The following is a 27,125-nucleotide window of genomic DNA, read 5'->3' as shown; positions in this document are numbered from 1 at the left end:
AAGCAGCTCAGAGGTCATGAAAAACAAATTGTATTGTCAGTGAAAATGCAGGCAAGATCGTGACTGTTTTTGGGCCTGCCTGGTGGGCTGGGGATGCCTGAGCCGGGGTTTCCAGCCTGTGACAGACACAGATTTGGTGTCCTACTTTTCTTCATCAGGACAAAGGGAATCTCGCCCTCCTCCTGGTCACCCAGAGCCGCCGTCCTGCTGACACCATTCTCTCTCCCCGCATGTTTGGGGTTGGCCGCCTTGGCCCCTCTCACTTCCCTGGGGCTCTCACCCCGTTCCTTGGCCAACTCCCTGCTGCACACTCCTGCTTCCCACCAGGAAGTGGCTCCAGATGCAGGTGCAGCCTGCTCCTGGCCTCCCCTGCTCGGGGGCAGGGCATGTCCCACCTTGTGCCCTCCAGGGCCTCTGCCCCGCCAGTGGCCCCAAGTCCATTCTACTTGCTGGACATTGTCTTCTTCATAGGGCTGGAGGCTGTGGGAGAAACATGAGCTGCTCTGTGACCTCATGGAGACTCAGTTTTCTTATTTGTAAAATGATTGCTAGTAAAAAGAAAAACTCAGACCCTGTTGGGAGGAGTATGCTGGGGTTAGCGGGGAACAAGAGAGAGGAAATGTGTGCCCTGGTGATACGCTGCTTCCTGAGCCCCTGCCCCATGCCAGGGCTGGGATAAGCACTCTCCCATGTGCTACATGTGATTCCCACAGCCCCCAGAGCAGACTCACCAGCCTTGTGTATAACCAGGAAGTGGAAGCGTGGAAGCCTGTGCAGCTTGTCCACAGGGACCCGGCAGAGCCGGGGGTCAGTCTTGACTTTCCCAGGTGAACCACTGCTCATCCTGAGGGACTTGCTCTTCTGTTCCTCTTCGGCTCTAGCCACACAACTGTCCTGGGTATGGCCCCAGCTGATCCCAAGTCACGCAGTGACCTTCCTATCCCCTGAGCCATTTGCTCTTGCCTCACTCCCTGTCTCCTTTGAAGGCCTCTGAGTGCCCAGTTCATGTACCTGTGGTGCCTTGGGGGACATTCTCTGGAGAAACAGAGCTATGCCTGTGCTGCCACACAGACCTTTGGGGCAGGGATGTCATATCTCTTGCTGAGTCCAACTAGGGGACAGTGGCCTTCTAGACGCCCTTTGGGAAGGCAGGGTAATGTGTGATGTCAGCAGCCATGATTACCATTACCACAGAAAGCACTGTAGAGCAGTTCCCACATGCCAGGCCCTCCTGGAAAACGCTTCATGGTAGGTGACCCACTTGCTCCCATGAGCTGTAAGGTTCGATGATTCCCGTCCTGCGGAAGAGGAAGCAGACACAGGACAGATAGAAAGTGGTCCAGGTGCGATTTGAGCCTGTGCTAGCTTGCTCTCCTCACCTGCCATGTGGCCTCTCCAGAGATGGATGAGATAGAGGACTTGGGAGTCAAACTGTCTTCAAGGCAGATCCTTGCTCCAAAACTGAGGGGCCGCACACCTCCCCTCAACCTCAATTCCTTCCTTCTTGGGTGGGCAGGTAGCTGGGAGGAGTAAATGCCTGTGGGTGTCAAGCACCTGTTGTAGCTGAGTGCCACTTCATCACATCCACACGGTTGCTCTTCCTAGAGAGAGGGCCACAGCTTTGGCTAGCCTGGTCCAGAGTTTGGAACATCTGCTCCCAAGCTCTTATCCCTCCTGCCTATGCCCCAGACACACACAGAGCCCACAGCCCAGGCAGATGATGTCCAAACAGTGAATAAGAGTGCCCGCTGTGTTCCTTTTCTGGGCAGAAAAGAATATTAACAGGGAGAACGTGTGGAGGGCAGCATGGGGACATGTGGCTTAAGGCTGCCAAGCAGCCACAGGTGCGTTTCCCAGGCAGGGTCTTGGCTGGGTCTTGGCGGATGGTTGCTGTGACCTCACTGTAACCTCCCAGCACTGGTATTTCTGGGATAAATTTTCATCGCTGTCTGTGCTTCAGTAAGAAGCCGGATATCTGATAAGGTAGGAAGTTTCCTCCTTTGTGAAAAGAACAATCCTTTGGGGAAAAGGGTGCGGGGCTGCACTTTCCAGAGGTCCCAGGAGAGAGGAGGCAGGCGGGGCTGGCAGAGAAGGACTGAGAGGCACTAGGATGAGGCTGGGGTCTCCTTCCACCAGGCACTGGGCTGTCAGCATCAACTGTCCCCCTCCCTCTGCCATAAGATGTAAGTTAAGAGCCAGACCACGTAGACCCAGGGAGGCGGACACTTACCCTCAACTGCGCCCTTTGTTTTCAAATTTTTGTTTATATTTTCATTTTCCAGACATTAACAAGGAGGCATGAGTGTGGTCTGGGGAGTGAGAGGGACAGGGATGCTACAGTCAGAGGCAGGGAAGCAGCTCCCAAGGCTGGGATCCTCCCATTTCCTTGTGAGCAGGGAAACCGAGGCAAGATGCTTTGTCCCAGCAGGGGCTCAGCTTGAAGGCCTTCTCCACAGGCCATATTCAGGTCCTAGGAGGAAGGAGGAAGTGGTTTGGGGCTGTGTGGGTGGAGGAAAATGAATTTCTGAGGTGTTCCTCAGGGCCCCAGAGCACTGCACCGAGCTGCCTCTGTGAAAGCTCTGGTCCCCAGGGAGGGAAGAAAGTCCCAGAGCCAGGAGGCTGTGCCTGCTTCTGGCTGCCTTGGTGGGCCGGTGGAGGGTGTGGGCCAGAGGCTTACTGCAAAACATTAAAGCTGCTTATCACAGAACCTTCACCACTGCCCCAGGGTTTTAGATTTGTTTGTTGTGTTTTTGATTGGCTTCTGATTGGCTTGGAGACTCAGTTGGGATGATTCAGTTGTTGTTCTGCTCCAAGATTCATGTGGAGCCAGCAGCCTGGTGCCGCCGAAGCTCTGCTTGAGGTTTGGTTCTCAGTGTGCAGACCCAGGCAGGGGCCCCCAGGGCAAGCCCACGTGGGCACATGGGGCTGACATGCTGGGAGGGTCCCTGTCACGGGTTCAGTAATATGCCCTGCCCGCTCCTTCCCTGGCCCCCACAGCAGCTGCTCAGGCTCTGACCTGTGTCCACCTCAGCACCTTTGCACAAGCTCTTCCGTCAGCTCAGTGCCCCTTCCCAAGAAACGTCCTCCCTCATGAGCTGACTAATGACACAGCTCTCGTCCCAGGCCCTGCCAACTTTGCACTTTTCCTTCATGCCCTTTGGAAGTTCATAATTTTTTATCAGTGGCTATTGCCTGTCCCTTCACAGGGGCAGGGATTGTGTCTGCTCCCAGCAGCTGGTGTTCCCATTGCCGCCTGCAGTCCCTAAGTGTCTGGGTGGAGGTGCATGCCCAGTGCTGGTCATGTGCTGGGGTGGCCTTTCACAGGTGCCCCAATGGGCCTGCGGAGGGAGGATGTGGCTCTGCTGGGCCGCTGGGAGCAGGGAGGGAGGAGACCAAGAGGGTTCATGAGGCAGATGGTGCTGTCTGATGGGCGTGTGTGGCGATGTCTCTAGGTGTCAGTGAGGTTGGAGAGGGAGCAGCAAGGCCGGAGCTCCAGGGCTTTCTCATGCCAGGCTGTGCAGCTTGCCCGCAATCCTGCAGGGAGGGTGGCATGGGGATGGCAGTGATACGATCAGATATAATTGGCAAGAGAGAGGCCCTGCTTTGAAGGGGAGATTGTCAGTGCAAGATGAACTCTGGGCAGGTGAGGACACTGTTTACTCCTTGGAGCCCAGGTGCTTCCAAGATGAAGAAGGAACTCATGGCTGCAGACTCAGTGTTGTGCCCATCCTCAGCCCCAGGTGCCCCTGCATGTGGTCCTAAGTGTCCCCTCCCTCCACTGCTGTGACAGGCCAGCCTCTGAGAAGCTTGAGCCTTGTCTACACAGGATAAAGTCGCACTCACCTCCTGGCTCCTCTCAGTATGTAACGATCTAAAATGGTTCTGGGAAGGGAGCTCCTGCCCTGAAGGATGCAGGACAAGTATGCACACTTGGCCACACTGCTTCTTCCTGTGCTTTCCCTGGAAAGAAACCACGTTTAGCCTTCAGTAGTGCCTCCCCGACCCCACCACCCTCCTGAGGGGACAGGAAGTGAGTGGGGCTGGGAGCAGGTGGGAAGGGGTGACGTTTGGGGCCCTCCTTGCTAGTCCACCAGGTGAGGCCAGGCTTCTCCGCAGTGATAGTCAGCTCCCCTCACCCACAACAGGCTTAGCTTGGCTTGCGCCACGAGTCCACAGAGGGTTAGCCACAGCTTTGCAGCCTGAAATGACCGCCGTCACGGCAGAGGGATGAGAAGGCAGTGAGGCTTCTGCTGGCTCTGTGTCTGCCCCATGGTGACATGAACTCATACATCTCACTGGACCCCCCTACAGGCAAGGGAACCTAATACTGCATAGTTCCCTTTTCTTCTTAAAAAAAAAATTGAAATACCTTGTAGGGTTATTGTTAGCATTAAAGGATTAATACCTGGGATGCCCGTAGTGCCTGGTGTGGTGTGAGTGCTGCATGTGTGTGGAAGCGTTGGCCATGTTGACTGTGTCTGGGGTGTGATGACACGTGCAAGCCACTCAGTACAGGCCTGGCACTTAGCGAACAGTCAGTCACCATGGCTTATGCCAATATTGTTATTACGGTGATAGTAGGACTACTCTGTCAGCCTTACCTGTGGCCCCAGCTGACTTGAGAGCTCTCAGTCCTAAGTGGAGTCAATGAGGCAGTGATTATGAAAGTGTCCCCCAAACAGGAGATGCATTCTGTGCTAGGGCAGCGGAAATGCTGAAAAGGCAGGGCCAGGTGGGGTCAGAGGGACTCGAGAGCTGTTCGTGGCTCCACCCTTCACCTGCCAGCCCACGTGGGCCTCAGTCTCCTTGCCTACTGCATAGGGAAGGTGCAGGATGGCACAGAAGACCTTGAGAGCCGTTGGGTCCGCCTCCAAGGGACTGCCCAAGGCCGTGGCTCACGGTTACCCCAAACGTGATTTCACAGCTGCATTGAATCAAACCCTGTGGGCCCCTGATGTTTATTGAGCAGTCTCCAGCACAGGGATGGAGAGGAAGTAGAAGAAACAAAGGTGTTTCTTGTTCTAGGTCTTCCAGTCTGACTTGGAAGATAACATCTGAGTCTATCAGAGATTAAATGACATCCTAGAATCTAAGTGGGTTTGTCAGCTTTGCCTTTGTGCCTTCTGACCAGTGGGGTCAGAGTAAGAACCGTGGGTCCCAGTGAGGGGTTTGTGTTGTCACCAGGGAGCCATGGGAGGCCCCCCATTTGCCAGGCATGTAGCATGTGGCCCACTCTGCCGTGGGCCGTTCTCGTCTCTTACCTCTTTGGTCCTCATCTCAGTCCCTGAGATAATGGAATTATTTCCCTGTTTTTTTTTTTTAAAGATCGGGTTTCACCATGTTGTTCAGGCTGGTCTTGAACTCCCAACCTCGAGTGATCCGCCCGCCTTGGCCTTCAAAGTGTTTGGATTACAGGCGTGAGCCACTACGCTCGGCCTATTTTCCCCTATTTCCCCAAAGTTAATTCACTTGTCCAGGGTCAGGTAGAAAGCAGCAAGGCCAGGATCATAGCTTGGAGGGGCTTTGGCGACAGCTGATGGTTCTGTGGGTGGCATGAGGGTTGGTGATTTCAGGGCCACCTTGGCAGGAGGTCATCGTCTGGGATAGCCTCTGACACAGCTGGTGCCATGTGATGATGAGACCACTGGCCAACAGATGCCAGGGAGGCTGAGCTGGACGCATCTGGTGGCCCTGGTCCCAGAGAAACAGATCATGTCCTGTTCTGGGGTGGCTGTGAGGTCAGCCTCTCTGGCTGCTGCCCTGGGTCATAGGCGACTCCTCCTGTGGTGGAGATAGCCACACAATCTGCCCATTGTGCACCAAGGCCAGGCCAGGAATTGCCCTTTCTGCTTTGGGGAGGGTGGGACCATTCTGTGCCGTTAGCTGGTTACAGTTGCTTTCCCCTGTGGAAAGTGAGCCTGGTACCCAGAAAGACGTGTGGCCCTCTTACCAACCAGGAGCAGAGCTGGACTTTGTACAGCCTAGTTGGGACAGGGGCAGGAGAGGGCACCCCGGAGCCTGAGCTCTGAGCCAGCACGTGGGCTGCAGCCCCTCTGCTTGTGTGTGGACAGTCAGGGTTTTTCAGCTCAGGGTCTGGGGACATGTTGTTTTAGAAATGTTAATGTTTATTAATAATACATTTCCCCCAACATTTTAGAAGGAACTTTTATGCACACTATTTCCAGGTTTCTCAACCTCAACATGATTGACATCTTGGGCTGGATAATTCTGCGCTGCTAAGGGCTATGCCGGGCAATACAGCGTGCTTAGTTGCCTTCCCGGCCGCTCATTACCAGATGCCAGCATTCCTCACCCCGACCCTCATGACAACCAAAAATGTCTCTAGATGTTCCCTGGTGGAGGGAGCCCATGTCACCCCTGGTTGAGCAGCACTGCATTTTGTAAGTGATGGGTCCAGCAGCTCTGAGAGCTCAGGCGGGCCAGTCAAGTAGTTTCTGATTTGTGTATGGACACTGAGGCCCCATCAGGTACAGTTTCTGGGTTTTAATGTTTGAAATCGCACACCAAGAGGGCTAACATCTTGTGGCTTCATTTCTTCAGTAATATTAATACCTGTGGCAGAAAGGACACCCTGTTTTCTGTTTCCTCCTGGTTTGTGTGGGTGGCATGACTTCCCAGTGTGTTCCTCTGCTGCCTGTGCAGGCTGTGTGCCCATGATAAAGCCCACTGTGGCTACCTATGTCTTCATACAGTAAATTCCATTGCCACCTCACCACAGCCGGCCGGGTAAACCACACGTTGGTCTCTGCTAACCTCGGCCCTCTGGGATAGACAGAGTGAGGCATGAGGATATCCTCTGAGCTCCTCCCTGTAGGTCCCTGCCCCAGGCCTCCCATGCCACCTGGCAACCAACCCCTGATCTGGCCCTGACCCATACCCGTTTTTCTCTCCATTGATCTGTGAGGTCATTTATCAATAACTATTATGTTCGTTCAGTAAGTCTTAGTTGAGCACTTACTGTGTGCCAGAGTTCTAAAAGTCATTGCAAATGCAACAATGAATAAGACCAGGTGGACGCAGTCCCTGCCCTGCTGGAGGTGTATCCGAGTGTGAGTGCGTCGGATGATGGCAATGAAACATAGGTAAATAGAGGACAAGATAACACAGCCCCAGTGATGCCGAGTACTAGGAAGAAACACGCCGAGGCCTGGGAGAACAGGGAGGTCCTTGTTATTGATCCTCTGAGGAGCTGACATTTAGCTGAGCCTTAAAGGGCAGGTCAGGAGGGGAGCAGGAAGGGGACAGCACCTGGCCAGGCCCTTCAGTGGGACAGGACAGAGGCCCAAGGACCTGCAATAGCCAGGTGCAGCCAGAGCACTTTGGCCAGGGCTGTCTGCAGTGGGCTGGAGGGCTGGCAGGAGCCAGGCTGAGCCTGGGCCTGGTGGCCTCTTGGGAGAGCTGGGTAGCTCTTTGAGGCCGGAAAACATTGTGCCTGCTCCCCTCTTTGATGACTCCAAGTTGAGCCACAGACAGTGTGCCATTTTCTAGTCCCCAAGCTCTCTGAGGAGGAAGGGGCCTCACCCACTGTAGCAGTCAGAAGGCAGGGAGGGAGCTCCCATGGTGGCAGGAGGACTCCCTCTTCTGAGCATGCCTGCAGCCACTGGCAAGAGGACAGAGAAAGTGTGGAGCAGAGGCCAGCGCCATCCACGGTGTAGATGTTGTGGCCGGGTCACCCCTGGCAGCAGGAGCTGTCTCTCTTCTTGTGCACCTAGAGCTTGCACCAGAAACTAGAAGACTGGGGTCGCTGGATGCAGAGGTGAGGAGCCCAGGAGTGCTCTTGCCTAGATCAGCAGCACCACTGCAAACTGCGCCCTGATTCTGGATGACTGTTCTCTCCCTACAGTCACTAGTTTGTAAGCCCTGCCGGCTGTGGGTTATGTTGGCAAACCCAGCAATGCATCACATGGACAAGGCAGGGGAGCCCATGGGCTGCCAAGAGGCATTGGCTTCTTCTGGGAACTGAAAGTCAGACTTGGTCTGGTGACTGTGGGCCAGGGTGGGGTTGGTGGGGCTCCAGCAGGCATGTCACCTTTGGCCTTGATGTAGGGAAGCTGCTCTCCTGTGTATTATTGTCCACAGGAGAGGGGCAGCTACACAAGCCCACCTGAGCAGGTGTGTGGGAATGTGTGTAGCAGGTGTGTGGGAATGTGCTTAGGGGGCAAGGGGCTGTTGCTGAGGTGGGTGGAACCCAGCTCTGTGTGACCTTGGGCAGGCAGCCCCTTTCTTGTCCTCCTCTTGTTCAGCTGGTAGCTGTGACAGTGGGCCAGATGACCGACCCCCTCCAGCTCTGTCTGCGTGGAAATCCCAGCTGTCCCTTCATCCTGCAGGATCCTTCCCTGGTCACCTAGAGGACCTGACTAGTGTGATGATGCTGCGACAGCATGTGACATTTGTCAGGGCAACAGCCCTGGCTGGCCACCTTGCCTGCCTCCCGCTGACAGAAGGTGGAGAAAGCTTATAAAAGTTTGGTGTGAAATCTGGGGACAGAGGGGAGGTGTTGTTTTCAGTGGTGGGCCTGGAAAAGGGGGGAGTTTGCTGTCTCCAAATAATTCCTTCCGGTCCTCTCCTCTGTGGCAGTCAGGGTTATTTTTTGGCCTGAACACCATTGTTCTGCGTGGGTCTTTCTACTGGCTCTTGAACAACAGTTTCTCCCCCAGAGAGCCTGCAGTTCCTCCCAGCCATGGCTCACACTGCATGCCAGGCGGCTAAGCAAGGTACATGACACTGTGATGCCTCAGTAGCCCCCGTGGGAGGATGACCTGAAGTGACCATTGTGGGTGGCACCCACCTTCAGGATGGGGGTGCCTGTTACCTACAGGCCACAGAGACACAGTGGGGTCTGCATGCAGAATCACATTCGAGTGCCCTGTTTGTCTGGGTGCTCGAGCCCCTGCCCTGCCCCACCCCACACAGCCCCTTTTAGTGCCCTCCCCTGATCTGGAATGGCATCACCTACAGTTCATTCTCCCTGGAGGCTGGAGGCTGGTTGCTTTGAATCCCTTATTCTATATTTATTCTGTTCACCAGGGAGGAGACAGGTTGTTGTTGGCGTCTGCTCCAGAGAAGCTTCCCCAGCCCTTCCCAGGGCTCTGGCATTTCTCCCACCCCTCATTGGGCTTGGGACACTGAGTCTGACTCACCTGCACATGGACTGTGAGTCTGATGGATCCTAGGTGTGGCTTTCCCTATGCTCTCAGCAGTCTGGAATGAGGTGGCACGTGCATTTGGAACAAGTTCGTGAACAGAGTCCACCTGCTGCCCTGCCAGCCGCTTCCCCTCTTGGAGGGCAGCCATCTGTTCCAGTGACCTGGAGCTTTTTCAGGGGGTTCTGTGGGACTGAACACAGATGGTCTTCCTCGCGACACAGTCCCTGTACAATGGGGCTGTGCGGTATGCCCTGATCTCATCTTAGTCTTTTGCAGGCAGCCTTGTTCTGACGGCTGCATGTTAAACAGCCTTACTGTCCTTTACCGAGTCAGCTGTCTAGCAGGGTACACTTAGGGCATTTCTGATCATGTTTTAGAAACATGCTGTAGTGAATAGCCTAGTACGTGTATTTTTGGGTACACAGGTGAGGAATTCTGTAGGATAAGCACCTAGGAATCTGGATGCCGAATTTGCGCGTTCTGAATTTGGACTGTTGTCTGGTTTCTCTCTGCAGAAGCAATGCCAGTTACACTGCCACCAACCACAGGCTGGTCCCTTTTTCACCACCTTAGGAAGCGTCTCTAATCAGTTTACCTTGGCATGGAGTCACAGAGTGTTGGAGGGTGCCAGGATCCTGGCAGTCTCCTCCTCTTTGCCCGTTGGTTTTGCCGCTGGGAGCTCCGAGCCCTGGAAGGGTGGGATCACGCTGCCTCACTTGGCTTGCCCGGACCCTGAACCTGGGCTGTCTCTCCCCTGTCTGGTGCTGTGTCCTCACACTTCACTTTTCTTTTCTGTACTCCATGTCTGACCACCCCAGCCTGACTTGTGGGTTTAAATATTGGCTTTCAGGAGCTAATAGCTCTAGAAGCGGATTCCATCATAGTTTTCTTTTTGCCAGTTCTACCAAAAAACAGAGATCACTGTATAAAAGGTGAAGACAGCCCATCAGTCCTTCCTGAACAGTGAGGTCCAGCACATGTACCCCTAAGGCCAGCACCACATCTGACGTGCCACCAAGACCCCATCCATTCCCAGCTCCATCCTGTGGCCTTGCAGGCTGCTGGACTGGCCACTCTGTAACCCATAGCTGTCCCTATCACTCCCCAGCTCTGGACCCTGTTGCTTGAGGGTTAAGTCCAGACTCCTCAGCTGGTCTGCCTCCTGCCCTCTACCTTGTCCTAACCTTTCGTGTTGAGACTGCCGTCTGCCTCAGTCCTGCCAGGCTCCCAGCAGGCCCGCAAATGTGCTGGGCTCCCTCACCCCAGGCCTCTGCTTTTGCCGTCCCCTCTGCTTGGAGTGCCCTTCCTCCCCCAGCCCATGCCTGTGGCCCTTTGTGGTTTATCGTCACCACCCAGAACAGACTTCTTGCCAGCCCCCAATCCTGCGCCCCCTGCACCCACACTTCCCTGCTCCTTTAGTGCGGGTCAGCCCTACGCCTCTCCCTTGCTCAGCCACACAGCGGCCACTTCGGAGCATCTGGGAGGGTGGGGAGAACATGGCTGCTCTGTAGCTGGATAGACAACATTCATTGCCACACGTGTGTGCACACATACACGCATTCACATGCTCTCACACATATGCTTCTCAGGGGCTGCCACTCTTTCTGCTTTCATATAGTCTGGGAAGCCTCAGGCTGCGTGCTCAGACGTGGGAGAGTTCTCTGGAATACAAATGAGGGTTGCTTAAGATCCAAGTGTCTGCTGATGGGGGAGCTCAACTCTCCCAAGGAGCCGCTTTAGCAAAGTTAGGAAAGAACAAGTGAGGAAATGCCCTCAATGTACTAGGACTGAATCCAGGAGAAACAGAGACCGCAGGGAATCGCAGCCTTGGGGACCACAGCCTCTGGGAACTGCAGCCTCAGGGGACTGCAGCCTTTGGGGACAGCCTTGCTTGTGCTGGTGGTTGGTGCATGTCACCGTGTATGTTGCTGGCTTGCAGGTGACTGGGATGTGTGCAGTGACCATGCTGCGGGTGTGCTCTGAGGACAGCAGGCCCTGGCTCCTGTGTTTGAATGTCTCCAGGCTGGGAGGCATCTGGCTCAGTTCAGGGGCCTAACAGCTCTTTTTTCTGTTTGTTCATCACATCACAGAATCAAATAATCTAGAACTTAAGAGGCAGAAAGGATGTTATAAGTGAGTTATTCTGGCCTACTCATCTTATAGATGGGAAACTGAGTTACAGATAACTTAAGTGACTTTCAGAAACACACATAAAGTGAATGGCAGTTCTAGGACTTTAAACCAAGTTTCTTGACTCTGCATTTGTTTCAACTTGCACAGTGCCCCCGGATCCATGCGGTGGGGTTAAGTTAGCCAGGTGCTGCTGGGCTGAAAAAGATGATCTGATGGTGATTGGCAGGCAGAAGCTTTGGCTGACTCTCAGGGGCTGTTAACGTAGGTTGCACACTGCACAGGCCAGTGGTAGGCTTTGTGAATGGCACCTTGGGTAGCTAGGCTTGGTGGTGCTGCCCTGGCATATACTGGATGCTGCTGCAACCTTCTTTTGACTATCGAGAGCCCACCTCCAAGGTTTACCTGAATGCATCTCCAGCCTTGCCCCTATGCCAGCCTGGCCTCCTAGCACATTCTCTTGCACCCAGGCCTGGTGTGGATTTCCCAGGACTGTCTGTGGAAGTGGTTTTCTGTAAGCTGTAATCAACAGACAGGTGTTCTGGGAGGTGCCAGGAAGGCTTTGCCTGGGGGATGTTTGGCCCTGGCCTTGGTTGGTGACAAGTTAATCAATGGGTTGGTTTCACAGCTACAGTGGTCTGCAGAGTTCATTATTCGTCCTTCCCAGAAAGCATTGCTTAGCATGGCTCCCCGCTCATCCCCATGTGACCTGACCTCCCAGGGAGAGGCTTTGCTTTCTGCAGAACCACACTTTCTGCCTTCGAAGGTAAATCTGCTCTTGGCACTGTTGTGTCTGTTAGTCCTCTCTCTGCAGGGCCCACTCCTTCATTCAGAGCTGCCGTGGGAGCCCTCCTATGCATCGGCACAATGCTGGACCTGACATGCCCTTCCCCCTGTGCCACGTGGATCCTCCTCACAGAGGCCCTATGAACTGTGGCTTTCGGTTATGTCACGTATTTACTGTCCTGAGGGGTGTGTGTCTTCCATTTGCATTCTCTGTCTTGCTCCAAAGCTAGGCAGAGCTGCAGAGCCTCTGGTCCGGCTGTGGCTTTGAAAGAACAAGGAGCCAGTGAGGACTGTGGGTTGGGAGGAAAAGTGGAGATGAGCTGCAGTGTCAGCTCTGCCTCTCTCCTGTGCGACCCTGGCCTCACTACCGCTTCCTTTCCCCTTTCTGAAAAGATGGGGGCTGGATGAAGGGACCGTCTGGCTTTGTTAGCTCTGAGCATCTGTGCCATTCTGTCTGGGAAAGGAAATTGCAAACTGGACATACTGTTTTTCTTGGATGCTCTACCTCGTGCTGACCCCAAATGGAGCACGCCCGGCCTCCCTGGACTGCCAGGCTGGCGGCCTTGTCTTGAGGTGGCAAACACGAGCAAGGCTTTCCTTTCTCCTGAAATGCTGCTGAGCAACCCTGGCCCTAGTTAGAGTTGAAATGCTTTTCATTTCACCAGGCCCTCCATGCCTTGGGTCTTTGACTAGAGGGCTCTAAAGCCAGAGGCCCTGGGTTCAGATCCCATCTTGGCCACTGCTGGTAGAGAGAGCCCTGGCCACACACTAGGTGCTCTGAACCCTACTTCGTTTTCTTTTGTTTTTACTTTATTTTGAGACAGGGTCTCACTGTAGCACCCAGGCTGAGTGCAATGACATGATTACGGCTCACTGGAGCCCCGACCTTCCAGGCTCAAGTGATTCCTCAGCCTCCTGAGTAGCTTGGACTACAGGTGCGCACCACCACGCCTGGCTAATTTTTAATTTTTCGTAGAGACAGGGTCTCGCCATGTTGCCCAGGCTGGTCTTGAACTCTTAGACTCAAGCAATCCACTTGCCTTGGCCTTGTAGGGTGCTGGAATTACAGACGTGAGCCACTGCATCTGGCCAGGCCTAGTTTCCTTGATTGTCAGATGGGGCCGCTAACAGGATCTACACAGGTTGTTTTTCCATTCCTGCAAGATGTATAGGATTGTGACCTGCTCTTGGTGAGCATGTTATAAGTCACCCCGGAATCTTGGCAGGACCTCTGTTAAGATGCTAAGGCTCCAGGAACCAGAGACTTCCAGGGTTTCACCCAGTGCTGGGTACGGAGGAGCTGGTGGAAAGGCCAGGCCATGTGGCCCTCAGCTGGGCCTGGCTGTGCTCTCAGGAGGAGCCAGGGGAGTGAGATTGTGCTGAGTGAGTGAGTACTTTTACAGCCATAAGGAAGTAATTTCAGTTCTTCTGTCAAGGGGACCATCACTGGTGTTAATGGGGTGGCCGAGTGTTAACTGAACACACAGGCCCTGATGCAGTGGATCCTACAGTCGGCTGGGAAATTTCCCCTGGGCGTGGCATGCCGGGTTCGCCTTGGTGCTGACACGTATCTCCTTCTGGAGCCAGGTGGTTGTTAGGATTCTAGACAGTACAGGAGGCTGTTGTCATTCGCAGCCGATGCTGCTGTTGTCCTGGGGGGAGGTGATGGAATTGTCCCCCCTCTGATGCTTGATCTATTCCACGTAGAAGGCTGGAGTCCTGAGAAACAGACTCTAGGCAGGCCCATGCTGGTGTTCAGGCCTGTGTTTGCCTTTTTTTTTTTTTCCTGAGACAGATTCTCGCTGTTTCACCTAGGCTGGAGTGCGGTGACGCGATTTCGGCTCTGTAACCTCTGCCTTCAAGTGATTCTCCTGCCTCAGCCTCCCGAGTAGCTGGAAATACAGGCACCCACCACCACGCTTGGCTAATTTTTGTATTTTCAGTAGAAATGAGGTTTCACCATGTTGGCCAGGCTGGTCTCAAACTGGCTGGTCTTGAACTCCTGACCTTGTGACGTGCCCACCTCAGCCTCCCAAAGTGCTGGGATTACAGGTGTGAGCCACTATGCCTGGCCTTTTTTTTTTTTTCTTTTAAATAGATGGAGTCTCACTTTATCACCCTCAGACTGGATTGGAGTGGTACCATCTCGGCTCACTGGAACCTCCGCCTCCCATGTTCAAGCAATTCTCCTGCCTCAGCCTCCTGAGTAACTGGGATTACAGGCATGCACCACCACACCCAGCTAATTTTTGTATTTTTGTAGAGAGCAGTTTCACTATGTTGACCAGGCTGGTTTCAAACTCCTGATCTCAAGAGATCTGCTTGCCTCAGCCTCCCAAAAGTGCTGGGATTACAGGCGTGAGCCACTGTGCCCAGCATTGGTTTTTTTTAAATTGAAGTGTAATATACACATAGAAAACTGTACATATCTGTAAGTGAGCAAGCTTGATGAATTTTCACAAACCAAGTCCACCACATGCCTGGCACCAAATCAGCAGGAGAGCAGTGCCACTCCCCAGAGCTACTCACAGCTCCCTGCTCCTCTCGGAGGTTTTCTCTTTTCTTTTTCATTTTACCGTCACGACATAGCAGCACCTGTTTCCAGCGCCTGTGAGAACTACGGCATGTGGCATCTCCTGCCTTCCACACCTGGCCTGTGCACTGAAACAGCAGTCAGGGTCTGTGTGGGTTTCCTTTGTTGGGTAACAAAAGTGGCAGCTGAAAGCAGTACAAATTTATCATCTCTCAGTGTCTGTAGGTCAGACACCCTGAGAGTCTCGCTAGGTCCTTTCCTTCCAGGTCTCATCAGAGGCTCAGCTGGCAGGAGCTCTGCTTCCCCCAGATCATTGCAGAATCTATTTCCTTACAGCTACAGGAGGCTGCCCACAGTGTCCAGGGGCATCTGTAGGTCCGTGCCACACAGGCACAGGATGGCCACTGGCTTTATGGCACTCGTGTCTTCAAAACCAGCAGCAGCAAGAGGGCAGGAGGCTGGAGTCTTATACTATGTAATATGAGCCCAGGAATGATGCCTTCTGCTGTTTGGGGCCTCAGGTTCCCCTCACCTGAGAGGAGAGGGTTATGCAAGAACATGAGCACCAGGAATGAGGGTATCATGGGGCCACCATAAAGTCTTAACTCTACAGAAATCACATTCTCACAGCCTGAGGACACCAATGCCGCATGCAACAAGGACAGATCAAACAGACTAGTGGGAGGAAACCCCCTCCTCGGCCTTGGGCTGTGAGCTCTCTGCCCCAGCCCCTGTGTTCCTGTCCTCCTGTGTGATATCTCTTCCCCAGGGTGGGGGACAGGGACACTGGCTTTTGGGAGGAAGGAAGGAAGCAAGTTAATAAACCAGGAGATGGGTTTTCTCTGATATACCCAGGTGCTCTCAAACCTCTGTTTTATTCGTGGCTTCTAGCCTAGTCCCCCACGTTGCTCCTAGCTGGCAGGATTTTTCTGAAACTCACCTCTAATTCTGAACTTTTCCCTGAAGGCTTTCCTGTGCCTCCATCCGGCCTTCAGGTTCACATGCAGCATGGCCCTTGTGGCCTGACCTCACCCGCCCCGCCCTGCCTGTCACGCCTTCCTCATGTGATCCACGCCTTCCGTCCCTGGAGGGTGAGGGCTTCCTGCGGGTGGTGGGGCAGGCTTGCCCCCACTGTGGAGTTCCCGTCCGCATCACTCCCTAGACATCTGCTGACCTATGACTGCCCAGGAGGCCGGCTTTGCAGTGGAGGCTGCCTGGAGACCATGTAGGAGGCTTGCCTGACGGGAGCTCCCGCGTGCGATTCCAGACCTGTCTGACCAAGCTTTGTAGAGTTCGCCAGCGTTTAGCTTTCAAGTACTGCCTAGCCTTTCTGGGGATTCATAGCAGTTCATTCACAGAGCCTGTGTTTCTGTAGGTAACCAGGTACGCTGCAGAGGCCTGGGGTTTGACACTGGAATGGCTGATTTTCAATTTTGGCAAAGCCCCCCAGCTGGTTGTGTTTGACCTTGAGCCAGACACATTGCTTCTCAGAGACTTGATTTCTTTATTATGAAATGGGAATAAAAATAGAGGTGCTCTGTAAACCATGGGGCTGCTCTGAGAATCAAATGGAATATTTTGTGTGACTGCCCCTGTTGAAACCAGAAAAGTGCTACTCTTGTATACTGTGGTGGATCATTCTGATTATTATTTAAAACATTCATGCCTGGGGAGCTAAATCTTGGGGTCTTTTGTATTTTCATTTCAATTTATACACCCAAAAGAAGTGAAAACGTATGTTCACACTAAAATTTATATGCGTACGTTCACAGCAGCGTTGCTCCTAATAGCAAAAAGTAGAAACAACCCCAATGTCCATCCAGTGATGAATGGATACACAAAATATACTACATCCATCCTGTGAAGTACTATTTGGTCTTAAAGAGGAACGAAGCACTGGCTGGGCGTGGTGGCTCATGCCTGTAATCCCAGCACTTTGGGAGGCCGAGGCGGGCGGATCATGAGGTCAGGAGATCGAGACCATCCTGGCTAACACTGTGAAACCCCGTCTCTACTAAAAATACAAAAAATTAGCTGGGTGTGGTGACGTGCACCTGTAGTCCCAGCTACTTGGGAGGCTGAGGCAGGAGAATTGCTTGAACCCCAGAGGCAGAGGTTTCAGTGAGCTGAGATTGCACCACTGTACTCCTGGGCGACAGAGCGAGACTCCATCTCATAAAAAAAGAGGAACGAAGCACTGATGCACGCTACAACATGGATGCATTTAAAACATGATGTGAGCAAAAGAGGCCAGTCACGAAAGACCACATATCACACGGCTTCACTTAAAGAAAATGTCCAGAATAGACAGATCTACCCAGACAGAAAGAAGATTTGTGGTTGCCAGAGGCTGGGACTTGGGGCTGATAGTGAAAGGGAATGGGATTTTCTTCTGACGTGATAAAAATGTTCTTACATTAAACTGATTGTTGCACAACTGTTAATATTCCAAAAGCCCTTGCTTTGGGTGAATTGTATAGTATGTGAATGATATCTCAATAAGGCTGTTTTTAATAAAACTCCCATGAGGTGGGAACAATTATAATCTCCATTTATAGGTGAGGCCCGGGCTCACAATGAGGAAGCCCCCGTTAACCAGGACTGGGAGCCTCCAGCTCCCAGCATGCAGCCCCTTCATGCCATCAGCCCTCACTCTACAGAGAAGGGAGCTGAGGCCTGACAAGGAGGAGGGGTTTCCAGGCTTGGTGTGGGGCCTTTTCCTCCCTTCCAGCCTCCCCACCCACTGGAGGAGAGATTTCCTGTGGAGCAGGACCTTCCCAACCCTGGCATGGAGGTTACCCTGTACCTTCTCGGCGCTCTGGCCAGACAGCCCAGTGGGCGGAATTTCAGTCCCTGGGTCCCGAGTGAAGGAGCAAGCTGTTAGGACGGGCAAGGCCAGAGCCTGGGACTTTGTCTCTGACCAAAACCTCTCAGAGTCTCAGGGTCCTGAGAAAAATGGGGAGAAGCCCTGCCACCCTCACTGTGCTGTGGGGGACCCACAAATATGGAAGGTGCTACAAGACCTGCGTGGACTTGTCTTGTGCGCAGCTGTCCTTGCTGGCTTAGGGGTCAGTCTGGGCCCTGGGGCCTCTGCCATGTGGGCCATACACAGGCTCTCCTCAGAGCACAGGCCCAGGGCAGGTGGGGGCTCGAATTCACAGGGTTTCCAGTTTCCGTGATGTCCACTTCATCTGTTTGCTTTTCCTTTTCTGACTTGCGCTTTTGGGGGTCACATTTAAGAAACTGTTGTTTAATCGCAGGTCATGAAGATTTATAACCATGTTTTCTTCTAAAAGTTTTATAGTTTGGGCTCTTACTCAATAGGATTTTTATATGAAAAGAAGCAGTGTTTGAAATTCCTTTTATCCAGCAGTGTGCATATAGCAAGTCACAGGTAAGTGGCCACTGCTTTTATTTTTAAATGATTGCTGATTATGATCATTTTTATTTATTATTATTCTTACTACAGTTAATCTCTCATTGTGTTTCCCATCTGGGTAGCTGCCTCTTGTTTCTTCTTGAAAGATAGTGTTGGTGTTTGAATCCATTTCTGGCACACCTAGGAGATCAGGGTAGAAGGGGAAGATCTGGTTACCTGCCTCCCATTTCCCCCCAAACTTTGTGTTATGGAAAATGAAAAATATTTGAGAAGAGAGAATGCTGCAACGTGCTCCCAGATACCACCTCCCAGCCTTATGAGTCAGCAACTTCGGCTACTCTCATTGCATCTGTCCCTCACCTACTTCTGTCCCTCACCTACTTCTGTCCCTGCCCCCTGACCTGCTTCTGTCCCTGCCCGCAACCCAGATTGTTTTGAAACATATCCCAGACGTCTTATTTAATCTATAAATCATTTTCGAGTTGCAGCTCTGAAAAATGAATCCCCTGGAAGGTCGCTGCCTGGAGCCTGGGCTGCTGGCGGGGTTGGGGGTGGGAGGTTGTATCGCACCCCAGGCATCAGCGGGAGGGTGGGTATGGGCCAGAACTGCAGCCCCTTTCCATGGGCACAGCAAGCTCCCCTGGGGTCAGCTGCATGAGGCAAGGCAGGGTGAGCCCAGAGACCTTGTGTCAGGTTTGGCCCTAGGAGCTTAGGTGTTGCAGGTGATGAGAATCCTTTTATGTTTGTGTCTAGAAACTCCCTTCACATCCGTGATCTCTGTGATGCCCACAGCAGCTGCTTCGGGTAGGGCTTTATTCAGAATGGACCTTACCCAGGACGAGTCTCAGAGGGTTAACTCCAGATGCGGGACTCTGATAGCATTTTCCATTAGAAGAGAGCAAATCCCTGTGTCTCACTCCCTGCCCATTTCCTGGCTGTAAGGACGGAGGAGGAAAGAGTCTCTCTGACGTTCATCTCATTCCGCTCAGATTCTCAGTGGCAGTTTCGCAGAGAGCCGGTTGTCCCTCTTGGCATCATTCCATGGGCTGGGGGCATCTAAAAAGCCGGAGAGAGCTTGTGCTGTGGGCAGGCACCGTTAGGCTCCACCCCAGATGTGTTCCAACCATCATCCCTGCAGGGGCTGGATGTCTCTGCCGAGAGCCAGGCTGCCCTTGTTGGCTCCAGGATCCCGCTCTTGGTGTCCTTCAGCTGGCAGGCCCTGCGAGGGAACGTGTGCTTACCGTTTGCCATGGATACGGTTGTGCCTGTCTTCCTTTAAGTGGTGATAAAACCGTACAGCGTGCTCACCCGCCCAGCAGTTTGGTAATTCTGAGACTTGTGAAAAACGCACGAGGCCCTCAGTATAATAGATAAGCTGGAAAGCTTGGCACAAAGTCCACTTGTGGATAGCAGGGCGACTGGAAAAACTCTGCCCTCTCTGTCCCCATCCCAGAAGAGATCATGTTTAGGAATAATTCTTCTGTTAATACTGAAGCTTTCATCCCCAGTCAAAAGCTTGTTGGCGCCTGCTTGTCAGATGTTTTCCCCTTTGGTTTCATGTAGCCTTTTTCCCTCATGAGTTTGGCTTAACTTCATGTCTTAATGAATCTCAGTTCTCTCTTTAAAGGTCACTGTCCTAATGAATAAACATGGAACCAGAATCAGCCTCATGTTATTCAGAGCTGAGCAGATACTCTTCTTGGGACTTTGAGGGGAGGAAGAAGCATGTCTGTTCTAAGCGGCCTCAGTTGCAGAGGGAGAATTGCGTCACCCCTTCCATGCACTTGACTGATAGGCCCCTTTTGGAAGGGAGGCACGAGTGCATGGGTGGCCCTCCCGTTACCTGGAATGTCTCTAGAAAGTGGTCTGTCCCATTCTAGAACAGCTCCTCCATGCAGCCTTCAAGTTTACTTTTACAAACACAGTGTTCATTCTCTCGGTCTGTTTAGACCTTAGAACTAGAGGCCATCTTTACAAGGACCTTAAGGTCATCTGCAGTACTCTTGATGTCACATATGAGGAGACTGAGACCCTAAAAAGCCAAGTGACATGCCCAAAGGTGACTCTGAGAGGTGATGACACCAGGCACCTGTGCTGCTTCTTGATTCCCTGTCACATAACCTTTCCACTACTCCAAGCTGCTTCCTGGTGTGTTTAGGGGAGGGGAGTGAGGACAGCCGAGTGCCTTTAGCTTGTAACCGAGGACATGAACTGCTGGCCAGGACTACAGATCCAGTGGGGTGAAGTGGAGAAAGCTTTTGGTCATTCGAGTATCTGCTGCACCCCACATAATGCCCTGAGCACTATCAGTGATGTGAAGTCTCTTGAGTAGATGGCCTTTTAATGCTGACATTTCTTTTTCTTTCTTTCTTTTTTGGTGATAGGGTCTCACTCCATTGTCCAGGCTGGAGTGCAATGGCACCATTGTGCATTGCTGCAGCCTCCATCTCCTGAGCCTGAGTGATCCTTCCACCTCAGCCTCCCAAGTAGCTGGGACTACGGGCTTGCGCCACTGCACCCAGCTGTTACTGTTGGGATATGAATATGATTTCATATGTATGTGTGAGTCTTGGCAAGGAGGGCTTCATGAATGACCTGCTCTCATGGAAGCATGGACTGCATTGAAAAGAATAAGCTCTGATGAAGGAATGGTGTCAAGAGGGGTGGTTACCCATGGAGAGCCCCCAAATGAGACGGGGGATCAGATGCAGGCCCTTGGGGGAGGCTGAGACGGTCAGGAGAGAGGCACTGGGCACGGTTCCTTGGCCCCAGGGCAGCTCTGGATAAAACCTTCCTGAGGGAGACTCCTCGGCTCGTCCCCACACTCTGTGTGGGCGACAGATGTGGGCTTTCCTGCATCAGTGCCTGGCTCACTATCTACAGGCAGCGGGTCAGTGGCCGAGTGGCTTACTGACAGTCGGAGGGAGCTGTGACGCCAGCGTCTGCCCTGCATCCAGGCCCTCGCACTCATGTGCAGGGAGAGGGTGGTGAAGGGATGAGTACAGTCACAGGCGTGAGGACTGGAACGTGAGGACTCCCGTAGGTTATGCAGCCACCACTGAGGCCAGAGGAAGTCTTTAAACACTCAGAAAGACAGAAAGGAGCCCAGGGCCAGACACTCTGCCATGAAGCACAAGGAGAGACCGATTTCAGAGCAGAAGTGGGAATATGAGTCTCTGGCTTTTGTGTTGAGTGCTCTTAAAAGTGGTCACTAGGACCAAAATAAGTTCACTGAAGAAAAATGATTCCAAATGGCTCTTTATTTCTGTCGATAAGGTTCACTAGGAAGGCAGCACTGGGTTGTATTTCCCCGGCCTGTGCAGACCTCACTGACGGGCTATGGAGTGGGTGAGCAGAGGGCAAGGGGACTGGCTGGGCGGAGTAATTACGCTGGCACGTCGGTTTCCTGGGGCTGTTGTCACCAAGTATCACGAACCCGGAGGCTTAACACTACAGGAATCTCCTCTCCCAGCCGTGGGAGCCGATGGCTCCAGTCAGGGCATCAGCCATGGCTCCCTCTGGAGGCCCTGAGGGCGAAGCTTCCCTGCCCCTCTCCTGGCTCCTGGTGGTGGTGGGCACCTTCAGGCCTCCTTAGCTTGGCCTGGGCCCTCAGGCTTTATGAGGATTTATCCTGGGGTCAAGGAGGCAGCCCCTGCTCCCTGCCCTACAGACCACGATTGAGGCCTCACCTGGCTGCCTTGAACCCTGATCTGACTTGGCCTCAGGCATAATTTCCTGTGATGGTGACTGGTGAGACTGGTGGGTACCATTTGATCACAGCTCCAGAGGTCTGAGACCACTGTTTTTCGGGGATGTGTCGTGTTCCCGGCTTTGGGTTAGGCCTTCTCCTTGCATTCTCCCCTTCGATACTCTTAGAAGTGGGCATGATGAACTAGTAGGTATGTCACTGCAGTCATCTGTCTCCACACAGCCTCCTCCCTGTGTCTGCGTTCAGATTTCTGAATCTGAAAGAAATCCAGCCAGGGGATTCAGGCCCACTCACAGGCAGCATGACCTCGTCCTGACTCCATTCCATCCACAAAGACCCTGTGTCCTTATGAATAAGGCCATGTTCACAAGTGCTGAAGGGTTAGGACTTGAGCGTATATTTGGGGGACACAATTCAACCTGCAACAGCTGGTTGAGGCTTCTTCAGGCCAGCTTTTCCCCTGAGACCCCACTCTTATCACGTCAGCATTCCAGTTTTGTCCTTAGAATCATGGGTGTTGAGAGCAGAGGGTGACCTCATTTGCTGTGTCGGCCGGGTTGGTCTGGGCCCCCCCAGGGTGGCATGGGGCTCTGCCCATTATTTTATTGAGTTCTGTTCTGAACAGCAGTGTCTTCCCTGCAATGTAAGTTAGAGTTATTCTCCTAAGAAGATTGGGAGTTTCTTAGAGACTTGTTTTTGTCACGGTTTCTCTCGTGACATTTCCTCTGTGCCTACCCGAAGCTGGTAGGTATGGAAGTGAAGTATTTGAGTGTTGGGTGGCTGGTGCCCACCCTGTGGCACGTTTCTCTCAACCACACCTTCCTGCAGACCCTCTGATGACTCCTGGCATCATTCCACAGTCCTGGCCCTGCCTCAGAGTCCCTATGAACACAGGGTGCAGGGAGGCCACTCCCAGAGAGAGGAGCCAGTGCCTGGAGCGGATCTGCTTCTGGGTGAGGTTTTGTCCGGAGTCAGGCGGCCTGCCCTGGGCCTGGTTCTGGTTTCCTCGCTGTCTTCTGCGTGAGGCTCTATTTCTGAGTATGGCCTGGTCAGGCCTCTCTCAGATCTCCAGGTGATTGCTCACAGCGCCCCAGCGCCGGGACGCGCCACCCTCCACCAAAGCTGGGGCTGGAGGGCAGGACAGGAGCGAATGGATGTGCAGAGGGCGTGAAGGGGGAGGTGCTGCCTGGCATTACCCCCGCTCTAACCAGAGCAGCGTGATTCCCTTTCAGGAATACATCGATGCCCATCCTGAGACCATCATCCTGGACCCGCTCCCTGCCATCAGAACCCTGCTTGACCGCTCCAAGTCCTACGAGCTCATCCGGAAGATTGAGGCCTACATGGAAGGTATGGACACGTGTGGCCCCGCATCCATGCCAGGCAGCCACCTCTGTGGTCACAGAGTGGCCATGGCCTGAGGTAGAGAGAGAGAAGGGTCTTGTCTTTTTAAGTACTTTGTGGCAGGAAGCATTTGAATTCCATGGGGCAGTCATTCTGAGGAGGTCCTTTTATTCTCCTATGACCAGCAGTGAGGAAACAGCCCTCAGGGTGCTCTCGTGGAAAGGGGCTCTCAGGGTTTTGTTTTGCTGTCTTGAACCTGTGGGTGACATTGAAGTGTCCTGGTAGCACGGAGGCTGGAGAGCAGGAGGATGTGTAGACAGCTCAGCGGCAGGCAGCCGAGTGGAGTTATGTAACTGGGTAGAGGACACAAACAGAAACTGAAGGCCTTTAATCAAACACGTGGCGATGTCATGTGGCTGCTGGACCTCACGGGTCCACTCTGTTCTCGAGGGCAGGGGCCTCCCTCTTCGCTGTGGTGCCTCCTGTGCCAGCTGCAGGCTCCTGTGCCTGAGGACTCACCCTCGACCCCTCCCCACCCTGGGGGGCAGGCCCAGCCAGAGAACTCAAGACTGCATTTTCAAGTTGTTTATGTGAGAAAGACTTTGTGGAAAGATTCATGTTAACAGTAATCTTCTAGTTCACTTTGCTTGGTCCAAGTGTGCCCTGCTGAGAGCTCTTGTTTAATTTCAAGGGAAGTGCTTGGCCTGGGCCGTCAACTTTGTGAGGATTTATCCTGGGGTCAAGGAGGCAGCCCCTGCTCCCTGCCCTACAGACCATGATTGAGGCCTCACCTGGCTGCCTTGAACCCTGATCTGGATGGTGACTTGGCCTCGGGTATAATTTCCTGTGATGGTGACTGGTGGGACCAGTGGGTACCATTTGGCTTATAGCTCCAGAGGCAGACCATCTTCGTGGGAGTCTGAGACCACCATTTATGGGGATGTGTTGTGTTTCTGGCTTTGGGTTAGGCCTTCTCTATATTCTGCTTTTTGGTACACTTAGAAGTGGGCATGATGAGCCTTCCCTTTTTTTTTTTTTTTTGAGACGGAGTTTTGCTCTGTTGCCAGGCTGGAGTGCAGTGGCCCGAACTCGGCTTACTGCAACCTCCACCTCCTGGGTTCAAGCAATTCTCCTTCCTCAGCCTCCTGAGTAGCTCGGACTACAGGCGCACACCACCATGCCTAATTTTTGTGTTTTTAGTAGAGACCGGGTTTCACCATGTTGGCCAGGATGGTCTCAATCTCTTGACCTCATGATCCACCTGCCTCAGCCTCCCAAAGTGCTGGGATTACAGGTGTGAGCCACCGCGCCTGGTCTGAGCCTTCCCATTTTACAGATGAATCCAGAGGCTCTGAGAGGTTAGCAGACGTCCCACATCATGCAGCATTCAGGTGGCTGGGCCAGCATCCAGCCAGGTCTCTCTGACTCGGGCTCCTGGCTCCTGAGCTGGACCTTCATGTCCATGGCCACAGGGCCCTGGATCTAGAAGGACCTGAAAGGGTATGACTGAGGACCCTGGCCTGGAGGGTGGGTGAGTCCTCGGTTCTGTCTTGAAGGAATGTGCCCTGCAGAAGAGCTGGCTGCTGGGCTTGGCTGTCCAGAAGGGCTCCTGGGGCCTCTTTCCCTGAATGCCTGACACACTGGTGGGTGTAGAGAGTTGCGGTGTCATCCTAGTGCCTCATGTGGGCAGGCTTTCTTAGCACGGGCCAGCAGCCTTTATTAGCTGGACCTGGCATGATTGGCGTCTGCTGTCCACTTCCCCCACCTTGGCACTGTCTTCCTGGATCCATCCAAAATTCCAGATGGGAAGAAAGGGCTGTACATCCCCTCCTGGGGTCACCTTCACCTCGGTCTGCCATGGGTGAAGTTTTGGGCAAATGTTTTGGTTCTGGAAGGGGAGTCAGCCTCTTTCCAGAAGGTGTGCTTGTCAGACACTGCCTGTGTGAAGAGCAGGAGACTACATTAGAACGTGAGAAGGCCCAGTTAGTGGAATAAGGTGGTGGACCAGCAGCCATCTCATGTCCCGGTCAAGTCCATTCGAAGAGTGACAGGTTTGGGTGGGATTTGAGAAGGTGTCGCCGAGGGGCCTTTCAGAGCTAAAAGCACAGGCTCTGGAGGGAGGCATACTGAATGTGGGTCCTAGTCTGGGCTCTTGTTAGCCGTGTGGTCTCTGAAAAGTCAATCAGTTGAGTTCTGCTGGTCTTCTGGAAGATGTGGGTAATACCTGGTTCAGCCACGGGGACAGGGGTCAGGATAGCTGGGATGATGTCTGCAGAGCACTTAGCATGGGACTGGCCTGCTGGGTCACCCGGGAATAGCAGCTGCTCTGGCTGCTCCCACCACGATGGCAGAACCCCAGCATCCTAATTGAGTCTTAACATCTATCTTAAATTTTTAGGAATGGAAGACGAGGGCTGGGGATCAGGGGTGAGCCTGGGCCCAGGGTGTGAGCGTGCATGGTGTGTTCAGGGAGCAGGAACCCAGTGATGAAGTGGACCGTAGGAAGTCATACGCCAAGAGGCAGGCCCAGAAGGTACCTTCATCACCCACTTGCCCAGCTCTGGAATTGGGCCTCTCCTGGAGGCAGTTAGGAATCAGGTCAGGAATTTTAAGCAGGGTGTGTCCTAGTTCACTGGGAGATTATAAAGTTCAGGAACTGCCCGCAAGGGGAGAGCTGTGGGTGTTCCAAGATAGGGCCCAGTCCCCTAACAGGTCCAGAGAGAGAGAGCTGTTGACCAAACCCTAATGCGTGCTTGGTTCTAGATCAGCAGGAAGTGTCCGGAGGGTGGGCTGTGAATATTACACCCTGGATTTTCCTTGTTGCGCACGCTGGGCCTGGGCTTGCATTCTTCCAGGAGGGCGGTCAGAGGCTGGGACTTCCTGGATCCCTTTCCTGCACCCCCAGGGGCCTGTCCATTCACCAGCACTGCTGGATGGGTCCCTGCTGCATGTCCCCACCAGCTGCAGAGGCGGAGAGTCTCCCTGGGAAGCACACCCTGGGCCCTCCTCTACTCCCCGCTATTCCTGGAGGCACTCAGCCCTTTCAGGCATACTGTAAATGGCCATAATTACCCTTGAAGTTCCCTCAGATAATCACAGCAATCCAGTGACACGCTTTTGTGTTGGGAGAAGGGACTTGGCGAGACTTCCTCCGGTTGTCACCCTCCTTGGCGCTAAGGCTGCTCTCCCTGTTTTCAGAGAATCTGGACAGCTGCAGGGAAGACAGAGCTGGTGGGGGATGGGTGGGCACTTTAGGACTGCTAGGATCCCATTGATGGGCAGGGGGAGGGAGACAACCAGAGCCCCTGCTCTGCAGTAGGGTTGGGCAGCTGGGCCATGGCACAAAAGGAGGGTCTCCCAGGAATAACAGGCAGAGCCCTTGGATAAGGTCTGTGCTCAGATGGGCCGTCTGTCTCCCTGCGGAGCATCAGGCATTGCCACCTGACGGGAGGTGGGAGGGCCTCTCCCACCCCAGCTCTGCATCCAGGAGACAGATGAGGCCTGCTGCTGGGAGCAACCAGTCTCGCCATCTCTGGGCAGCCTTTGTGAGGTTGCTGCCATCTCAGTTCCACATTTCCAGAGCTCATCCTTGTGTTATTCAGAGCCTGGAGGGGAAGCAGGGTCATTTCTCTGCCTCAGCTCTGGCAGCTTCAAACACTTAGTACCAGTTAGCATTCAAGTTGCTTTAACAGCAGACCTAAAATAATGGTGACTTAAATGGGACAGAACTTCCTTTCTCTCTAATGTAAAAGCCCAGAGGAAGGCCATCCAGCAAGGGCGCAGGGGCTGGAACCCTGGCTCCTTCTAGCTCCTGGGGGGCTGGGACCCTGGCTCCTTCTAGCTCCTTGTTCTTTTGTAGTCAAGCAGTCTGGTCCTGGGTGATGGCTACACTTCCAGCCCTCACATCCAAGATCTAGACATTAGGATGGAGAGGACAACGAAGAAAAAGGAAGCAGACTGGGTGCGGTAGCTCTCGCCTATAATCCCAGCACTTTGGTAGGCTGAGGCAGGTGGATCACCTGAGGTTGGGAGTTCAAGACTAGCCTGACCAACATGGAGAAACCCTGTCTCTACTAA

The 27,125-nt window shown here is 53.4% G+C and overlaps 1 protein-coding gene across 2 annotated transcripts in view; it reads left to right on the top strand.

The window, feature by feature from the left end:
- The window catches only part of ITPK1 (inositol-tetrakisphosphate 1-kinase), a 179,118-nt gene that overhangs the window by 102,024 nt on the left and 49,969 nt on the right, over window positions 1–27,125 (top strand). For both annotated transcript variants that reach the window (XM_021675721.2, XM_064375179.1), the window contains one exon: window positions 22,937–23,054. In XM_021675721.2, the coding sequence (XP_021531396.2) occupies window positions 22,937–23,054 (118 nt within the window). The remainder of the gene's footprint in view (window positions 1–22,936; window positions 23,055–27,125) is intronic.

Source organism: Aotus nancymaae, unplaced genomic scaffold (assembly GCF_030222135.1).
Source record: "Aotus nancymaae isolate 86718 unplaced genomic scaffold, 86718_ANA_hifiasm-v0.15.2.pri h1tg000011l, whole genome shotgun sequence".
Classification (NCBI taxonomy): Eukaryota; Metazoa; Chordata; class Mammalia; order Primates; family Aotidae; genus Aotus; species Aotus nancymaae.
The sequence above is the reverse complement of the archived record's forward strand: the minus strand, read 5'-3'. Positions and strand labels throughout refer to the sequence as shown.